Genomic DNA, 9,790 nt, shown 5'->3' with positions numbered 1-9,790 from the left:
AACCAGAAGCAATCAGTGAATTCGCGTAGTTTTAAAAGCGATTGCAAATATATGCAACAAATGTATACTCGCTCTTTCAGCCCCACTGATACAAATGCATGACATTTATTTAAACGAGCATTCTTTAAACGATTCGCAAATAATTTAAAGACGTGTAAACCATTTGCAGAATGACGTCATTAATTTCTTAGGTTTTTATCAAAAGCGCGTTTCGGTGGTTTTGTGAGAGTGCGTTGGACAGAAAGGGAGGAGCCGCACTAAATAAGGGGGATGTTGAAGTTTCCAGAGGTTGATGTCAGTGTAACTGGATTCCTCCAGTCTGGGAACAACTGGGAACAAGATGGCTGAGGGTGGACTGGAAAACTGCTTTTCCAAACTCTCACAAAATCAGGACTGAAGCCACTCAGAGAAAAACATGCAAGTAAGTCATAAACTATCCTTATCTTTCAAAGCGTTTCTTTTTACAGACGTATAACGTACATTTCTGCGGTTTTTCTGCCGCTGTTTGAAACTTTAAATCGGATTTTCTCGCGTTTTTCTATTGCATAACATCGTAAAAGCGGATTTGTCGATTTTAAAGGGTTAAGACAACTATCCGATGACTCTGACTTGACGGGATGCAAATCCGAGGTTTTTGATAGTTTTGGCATCACTTTGCACACAGTCAGCTTTCCAATAACCCGTCGTCTACAATGAAGACTTTTGTTTATGTTAGGTTACTGTAAATGACACGATGAGCTCCGCTCGCGTCCGTCCTCAAGCACCGCAGGCCCAGGCGGCATCCGCGCCCTCTCCGCCTTATGAAGGGATAGAGATGGAAAAAATGCATCATGAAGTGGGCCTCGGAGTGCCCGAAGAGACCCCCTCTCCACCCACCTCCAGCTCCAGACAGGCTTGGAGCCGGGATAACCCAGGTTTTGAGCCGGAGGAGGGAATGATGGAAGCGGACTGGCCTCCGGCGAGCCCCGGCCGGAGGTCTGTGTCCACGGCGTCCAGCAGCAGCATCAGCGCTCGGATCAACAGAGGACTGTATCCGACTCCAGCAGCACAGGAACACAGCAGCTGTGGGAAGAGGATACTGCAAAAAATGAGAGGTGAAACTTTGTGGTTATGTTTCACTACGCTGATAATGTCAACTTAAACGTGTGACCCCGGACCACAAAACCACCAGTCATACGGATTCATTTTCAATCTGAATAAATAAGCTTTCTATAGATTTTGTTAGGGTAGGAAAATATTTGGAAAGCTACAACCTGAGGGTGCAAAAACTTATGCTCCAGGGTCACATATAGTAAAACTTGTAATAGCCTTGCATGGTTGGGTTACACTTTTGATAAAGTTATCCTTTCATAAAGGTCCAAGATAATGTTTAAGTAATATTTATAATGTGCTTAACTAAAGCATCACAAGCAAGTATCATGGTCTCCAAAAAAATTTTATTCAGCTGGGAAGTATGAAGAAATGAGCATCTTGAGCATCAAATCATCATATTAGAATTAGATTGCTGATCATTTGACACTGAACACTTGAGTAATGATACTGAAAAATCAGTTTTGCATTACAGGAATAAACTATATTTAAAAACAAAACCGTTATTTTAAAAAGGCAATAATATTTACATTTCCTTGTAACTTCTGAAGTTAATATTTAGTCTGCATTAATTATGATAATCTTAATTTGTAAGTGATCATTATATTTTTATATATATATGTATGTATGTATGTATGTATGTGTGTGTGTGTGTGTGTGTGTGTGTATCTAACTAGGTATTTTGTAAATTAGTGGAAGATTTATTTCTTGATCTTTTTCAGTGCTATGGGATACCCGTCTTTTGGGTGAGAGCAACAGCAACAGAGAGATGTACCTGAAAACCATCCTACGAGAAATGATCACCTACATCCTCTTTCTGGTCACCCTCTGTATATGTAAGCTGAATATTGAACAGTCTCATGCTTGACTATTTTAACGCGTACCGTGTTGCATTAATATTTTTTTAAATGTTTTACATTTCCTTCCCTTTACGTGACCTTGAAGTCAGTTTCTCTGGTCTGCTCCAGCTCCAGGCATAACAGCCACAGCAACAATTAAACATTTTTGAGCATTTAGAGTCTGCTCAAATGCATTTTTATTTTATATTTATGCATTTAAGATACGTTGCATGTACAGTGCATTTTATCATTTAATGTATCGTTTGGGAATTGAACCCATGACACAAATAAATGCATCCATATTAAAAGTGCACAACATTTTATACATTGGGAATTGTTAGAAGCATCTAACCTCTCTCCAATACGCTCTACAAGCTACAAAAACAAGACGTTAATCTGTTTAAAACACATTATTCATTATTATTTCAGTAACCTATGGGATGGTGAGCACCAACATGTACTACTACACCAAAGTCATGTCCCAACTTTTCTTGGATACACCGCTGACAAACGGAGAACCGACAACCTTCAAAACTCTTTCAACCATGGAGGACTTCTGGAAAGTAATTATACCACTGACTTTAAACACTCTTTTACAGTACGTAAATGCATATTAGTTGCAATTACACAACAGATGTTAATGAAAACATTATCTGTAGTTCACAGAAGGCCCTTTTCTTAATGGCATGTATTGGGAGTTTTGGTACAACAACAAGAGCCTCCCAGAAAACCAGAGTCTGATCTACTACGAGAACCTCCTGTTGGGCGTCCCACGTCTCCGGCAACTCAAAGTACGCAATGAGTCCTGTTCTGTCCATGAAGACCTGCGGGATGAGGTTTATGACTGCTACAGTATCTATTCTCCTGCTAATGAGGACAAATCACCATTCGGACCGAAGAATGGCACGGCGTATGTAAAAATGCGCATATAATTTGGATAATAAAATAGTGGCTGATTTTTGGTCTTAAATGGGATTGTCATTCCGTTTATTTGTCAGGTGGAGGTACTCTGAGGAGAGCAGGCTGGGTGAGAGCAGCTACTGGGGTCAGGTGTCGACCTACGGCGGTGGAGGATACTACCAGGACCTGTCACGCACGCGAGAGAAGTCGGCCAATCAGCTGCAGCAGTTAAAAAACAACCTCTGGTTGGACCGTGGCACTAGAGCAGTGTTCCTGGATTTCTCCATCTACAATGGCAACGTTAACCTGTTTTGTATTGTCAGGTAATGAACTGAAGCTGAGTTATAAGATTGTGTTACAAAAGATTTCATGCTCGTGTTTGATTGATACTATAGAAATGATTAAACCAAGAATGCCAATTTTTGTATTTCCACCCATTTGCAGAAAAAAAAATTACTACTAAATTTAATATACACCCAAATAACCATTAACTGCATTTAAATAGATGTTTTTTAAAATAAAATATAGCGTTGGTTTATAATCTGTATTTTTAACTTCCCGTATTTTTAACTTATGAAGTATAACTTTTTATATTTTTATTTTATTTTTAGGTCTAACGTTTAGCATTTGTGGCGGTGTAATTTTCCTACCATTTATAGGCTCTCTTTTTTTTGCATTTATTTAAAAATCTAAAATGATTTGATTGACTATTTAATTGTAAGACATTGAAACAAAAGATTCCCAAACTCACAAGATTTTGGTTCCACGTATTAAGCATTTGTTCCCTCTATTTAGTAAAACCCAAGCCACAATTTGGTTTAAAAGATGAAACAAATTCTTAAACTTTGGGAGAAAATTCTTAATTTGTGGCCATGATTTTGTTATTAGTATTATAGTTTTTACATATATCATAGGTATGATTTGTACATTTTATGTAATAAAATATAGCATAGCTTTAACCTCCAGATCTGTCACTGATCGCTTTGCTGTAGGTTACTGGTGGAGTTTCCAGCCACAGGGGGAGCCGTGACCTCCTGGCAGTTCCAGACGGTGCGTCTTCTCCGCTACGTGTCCAGCTGGGACTACTTTGTGGGGATGTGTGAAGTGGCCTTCTGCTTCTTTGTGCTGTATTACCTGGTGGAGGAAGTTCTAGAGATCCGCCTGCATCGTTTGCGTTACTTCAAGAGCCTGTGGAACTGCTTGGATGTTTTCATTGTCGCGGTAGGTCAAGTGCACAATGAATGATTCTGAGCCAATGCCATTGTGCTACCGACTGTGACCCCTTTGGTCTTTGTTCATCCTGTTCATCACAGCTCAGCCTTCCAGCCATCATTATGAACATCTGCAGAACGTCAGCTGTCAGTCACAGACTTCACTTCCTGCTGGAGAACCACAGCACATACCCCAACTTTGAGCCTCTTGCTCGCCTTCAGGTTCACTTCAACAACCTGGCTGCCGTCATTGTCTTCCTCTCATGGGTGAAGGTGAGGTATCGTTTCAATATCTGACATGCACAAACCATTTTTGTTGTCGTTTCATCACAATACAGCCATCCTACTTTTCCCACAGCTTTTTAAGTTTATTAATTTCAACAAGACCATGAATCAGCTGTCCACCACCATGTCACGCTGTGCCAAGGACCTGATGGGCTTCGCTATCATGTTTTTCATCGTGTTCCTGGCCTACGCTCAGCTGGCGTATTTAGTGTTTGGAACTCAAGTCAACGACTTCAGCACCTTCCAGGCCTGCATGTGAGTTTTATAGGCATCTAAATAATAGGGCTGGGATGACACATCCATGCAGAATCAATTGGTGGATCGATTCAGAGATTTTCAGAGTGCATCACGATTCCTCTGGAATTGTTTCTAAACCTATATTTCAACAGCAGATGGAGCTCAAATCTTGCTTTTATCCGCACACTCAAATTCAGAAAATATCAGAATCGACGCTGAATCATTTCTCGATTCGCAATGCATCAATGTATCGTCCCACCCCTATTAAATAATGAAAAATATTAAAAACATAAAATATTATATGAATAATATGCACTAATACTAATACTATGCACAATAGCTATTTTGGGCGGTTTAAAGGAATAATGTAATTATTTACTCGCTCTCGAGTAGTTCAAAATATGAATGATCCAAATATGAATAAATTCTAACACAAAACATTGCTGTTTTGGCTTGTACTGTGGAAGTTTGGTGATCTGGTTATTTTCTTCATTCCTTTGTGTTCGGCAGAACATAGAAATACATGCAGACTTGGAACTACTTGAGGGTGAGTAAATGATGACAAAAATCTAACATTTTAGGGTTAACTATTCCAATTTATTTTTATTTTTGGATACATGTTGGGGAACAAAGAAGAACAACTGCTTTCACTACTGCCTTTTATACAACTACATAAAATGTACATAAAGTGTCTTTTTATAACATTCCTTTTATCTATTAATTATTTTAAATTAATCAGTCCACCCAAATTTAAAATTCTGTCATTTACGTTTTAACTTTTAATATGGAAATTCATACTATTAAACTCATGGTTGAAACATTTTGTTGAGTTTTTGACTTTTATGGTTGAACATTTAGTTTTTTTTAAATATTTGAATACATTATGAATATTATTTATGTTGGTGGTTTCTGTTGCTCAAAGTTTCACACAGTTCCGGATCATTCTTGGAGATTTTGACTTCTCAGAAATCGAAGAGGCCGATAGCGTATTGGGTCCGATTTATTTCACCACCTTTGTGTTCTTCATCTTCATGATTCTTCTGGTAAACGCAACCTAAATCTCACGAAATCGATGCTTAATGTAAAAATGCTAATGTTTAACTGGGCCTGTGGTTTTGTTCAGAACATGTTCTTGGCCATCATCAATGACACTTACTCTGAGGTGAAAGCTGACATGGCCCAGCAGAGGTCAGAGATGGAGATCACAGACCTCATCAAGAAGGGCTACAACAGAGCGATGGTGAAACTCAAGCTGAAGAAGACCTCCATCAATGACATCCCAGACAGTTTGCACCAGGCTGCAGGCAAACTCAGCTTTGATGAGCTCCGGCAAGACCTCAGAGGGTGAGAAACATTTACCACCACTGTGTGACACAAATGAAACCCCTGCCGCTATCAGTGTGAAATGTTTTATGTGCTTTTGTACACAGAAAGGGCCATTCGGATGCTGAGATCGAAGCCATATTTGCCAAGTATGACCTTGACGGAGATCAGGAACTTACCGAGCACGAGCACCAACAAATGAGAGATGACCTGGAGAAAGAGAGAGTGAGTGAAAAACTAACGCTACGGGTTGTCGCAGAATTTTTTTTTAATGAAGCTATGCATGTGTTAAGTTATTGTTTCCTTTGGGAATTGAACCCGTGACCTTCTGGACACAGTTGGAACATGTAAAACAAGGAAACAAATTTGCTAAATGAAACTGGAACGGATGCTTAGTTTCTCTTGAACACTCGCCAGGAGGACTTGGATCTGGAGCACAGTTCGCTGCCTAGGCCAGTGAGTGGGCGGAGCTTCTCACGCAGCCAGGACGACTCTGAGGAGGACGATGATGAGGACAGTGGACACAGCTCTCGTCGCCGTGGCAGCAGCTCAGGGGGCGTGTCATACGAGGAGTTCCAAGTGTAAACATCACCTGACACTCAATATCTTTTAGCTACATTTTCACAATATATTGAACGTTATATGTTTAAATTAGAAAATTGTTCTGTGCTTGTTGTGGCCCATCAGGCTTGTGCGTCGAGTGGACCGCATGGAGCACTCCATCGGCAGCATCGTGTCAAAGATTGACGCCGTTATCGTGAAGTTAGAGGTCATGGAGAGAGCCAAGATGAAGAGGAGAGATGTGCTTGGACGGATCCTGGATGGAGTCATGGAGGTGATGATAAACAAGGTTTAACTTTACAAATATGCGTGCGTTACGTTTTTTTTGAATGCATTATACACACCAGTCAAAGTTTTAATGATGAAGTGCTTTTGAAAGAAGCCATGGTTGCATTTATAAAAGTAAAAAAAGTAGTATTGTGAAACTATTATTAAAATTTAAATAATAGATAAATTTTTTTTAATAATAGTTTAAAAATGGTAAACTTTTTTTTCTATTTGAATATATTTAAAATGTAATTTAGATTAAAGATTTTGGACCATTATGACTCACAGTTTTCATTGTCATATGATTATTCAGAAATCAGTCTAATGCTGATTTGGTGCTCAATTATTAATAAAGATGCTAATTATTAATCAGTGTTAGACAGCATTGAAATAGACTTTTTTTTTTTTTTTTTGTAACTTTTGATTAAATTAAATGAATGCATTAATGTTGAATAAAAGTAAAATTAGAAATACATTTTTTCCAAACATTTTCTTGGTAGTGTACATTTCATGTAAAAAATTTTTTTTACTTCATTAGTTAAATTACTATTTATTTATAAAACGTAATTTAAAATATTTAGTACTTTCCAGAATAATTTAGTACTTTAATAGAATTGTAATCCTATAAACAATTTATTACTGTTGAGCATTTTTGCTTTTAGACAATTTAGTTGTCAGGAAATGGAGATAGCGTGTCAGGACTGTGCTTACAGTTCCCCCAAATTGCATCAAAACTGTAGGTTTTGAGACTTTAGTCATTTTTATGTTTTGAGTTGTAAATTAAAATTAAGAAATACAAATTGATTCTCACAGGATGAGAGAATGGGCCGAGATCCAGAGCTGCACCGAGAGCAAATGGACAGGCTGGTGAGAGAAGAACTAGAGCGCTGGGAGTCTGATGACACCATGTCACAGGTGAGCCACCATCAGGCCACTCCCATCATCCCATCAACTCAGCTCCGCCCACGCAGTTCCCGCTCACCCTCCTCTCTGTCCAACGAGGGCCCAGATGGTGCGACCAGCGTGGCCGCCCACATGTGAAGAGTTTTGATTGTAAAAACAGCTCATCAAGTCCACAAGTGACCTATGGGTAAGCCCCGCCCCCCTAGCTACCGAATCAACACTGTTCATGTATCGCAGGGTACGATTAAATTCATGTGCTTTTAACCAGTTTAATATGAAGAGACAGTGTAGAACTTTGTGTTTTTGACCTACGCTGTACAAGACGCGAGAACAGTGAGTTCTTCGTACATTAGCATGAAGCGTGGACGCATTAATGTCTCTAGTTTTAACAAATCTTCTTGAGCAGATGAAAATAGTGATTTTAACGAGTGTGTGACAACCAGAAAATGAAAGTTTTTGTCTTCATCCGGATCGACGCTGAATGCTTAGGGGCGTTTTGCTTCGTTTTGTTCGAATTCAGGAAATTTTATTGCCCATCCTCCCGAGATAGCTGGAATCAGTGTTACAAGTGCTCTAGACACGTCGTTTTCCCTTTTTTTTTGAAGCACAAACCGCATAAAAACGAGTCTTCCAGCGGAAACCTACAGATGTCCGAGTTCCGCTCTCCGTGCAGCTGATGCGCGACCGCCATTGGCTCATCTGCCTTTGAGGGGAGGGGCTTACCGATAGGTCCGTTTGTTCTCCAGCGCAGTGCACTGGGCAGAATTTACTCAAACGGTATTAAAGGTCCGCCCCAAAGGCACAGCAGTAGAGTTAAATAGTCCTGCAAAAAGCTATTTATTTGGGTTTCTTTATATTAAAGTTAACAGGGCTTTATAATGCGAAAGTTAAAATGTTTTTTATGGGACAAGGAAGTTCTAAAACACGGTTTCATTATTACTAAATAAAAACACAGTTGTGTGGATATGCTAATGAAACTAATTAGATTTTAAGATCAGCCAGTGGCAGCTTAGCTTTGGTTCGCTCGTATTAACATGTATTAACCAGGTACATTTAAATGCATTTTGAAATTGAGGTACATTTTGCTTTTTCTCTTAGCTATGATTACTTTTATTCAGCGTCTTATTATGCATTCATCCCAAAAATTCTCTTAAACCATTTTCATTACATTAGTAGCAGCCTCTAAGCAAAAAAAATGTAATTGATACATCTACTGTATGTGAACCTTTATAGTCACAAAAAAATCACCTTGTCACCATTTGGTTATATGTTATTGTAAAAATGGCTTGGAAAAAAAGTATATTGTGTATATTTTATATCACATTTTTTGTACTGTATCCTACTACGGTTGAATGCACTGCTTACAGTGTGGATGAAATGCAGTTTTTATTAGATATGCATTACGCTTTCACAGTATTAAAGTCCACAGTATTAAAGTCCATTTACATCCGTAATGAAGAAACCAGATGGAAAGTTTACAGTAACGAATGTAACGAAGGATATGATGTTCAACAAGGAACAGTATGTTTATGTATATGTGATGAAATGGAATAATGTCTGAAAATATAGCTTATAATGCATTTCTCACATGAAAAGTAAACGACGAAGGCGGTCACACAATGTTTTATATATAAACTGTGTATTTGGTAATGAGCTTCGGTGCAATTTTCCCTCCGTTTGCGGTTTGCTTTGCATCTCACCTCGCTTTAGTACAAGCGCTGCATGGTTTGCCGAACATATACACATATATTTGTAATAATTTTGATTCAATCATTTTGATACGTTTTGCGTTTTTTTTAAACAAACTTCGATTTGGAGTGCATCTAATTTCATGGGAAACCCATGTGTATTTGTCTTAAGATAGGATTTACAGAGCTTTTCATGATTCCCTAAATGTTACGTGTGTTGTTTCTGCGCAACTAGCATCAATTTTCAGAAGTTGTATGAATAAACAGGTGGTCACTTGTGCCAAATGGGTCGCTCAAACAAATCGGTGTTTGTTGCTGCTAAAGAACCAGAAATTATACACTACTTCTTTTAAAAGCTAAGTGAAAAGTCAACTTTTTTTTTTGTGCAATTTCCTCTGTAACTCTCTGTGGTACTCTACAGTTTAATATGACAGTCATTCATAATAAAATCCATTCAGACTCATGTGCTCATTATTTGGCTTGATCC

At 38.5% G+C, this 9,790-nt stretch overlaps 1 protein-coding gene across 2 annotated transcripts; it reads left to right on the top strand.

Moving 5' to 3' along the window:
• pkd2 (polycystic kidney disease 2) lies at positions 1-9,766 on the top strand. 2 transcript variants are annotated; one of them, XM_043241256.1, is made up of 15 exons: positions 1-421; positions 716-1,094; positions 1,812-1,925; positions 2,358-2,491; positions 2,588-2,838; positions 2,927-3,151; positions 3,821-4,049; positions 4,142-4,312; positions 4,398-4,579; positions 5,484-5,604; positions 5,685-5,905; positions 5,992-6,109; positions 6,305-6,465; positions 6,572-6,719; positions 7,526-9,766. In XM_043241256.1, the coding sequence occupies exons 1-15, from the start codon at positions 416-418 to the stop codon at positions 7,751-7,753; spliced, it is 2,688 nt and encodes an 895-aa protein (XP_043097191.1). In that variant the 5' UTR covers positions 1-415; the 3' UTR covers positions 7,754-9,766. The 2 variants fall into 2 exon arrangements, with proteins under 2 accessions (XP_043097191.1, XP_043097183.1); XM_043241248.1 differs by having other exon boundaries at positions 6,302-6,465.
• The last annotated feature ends 24 nt before the right edge of the window (positions 9,767-9,790 follow it).

The sequence above is a fragment of the Puntigrus tetrazona genome, chromosome 1 (assembly GCF_018831695.1).
Source record: "Puntigrus tetrazona isolate hp1 chromosome 1, ASM1883169v1, whole genome shotgun sequence".
Classification (NCBI taxonomy): Eukaryota; Metazoa; Chordata; class Actinopteri; order Cypriniformes; family Cyprinidae; genus Puntigrus; species Puntigrus tetrazona.
The sequence above is the reverse complement of the archived record's forward strand: the minus strand, read 5'-3'. Positions and strand labels throughout refer to the sequence as shown.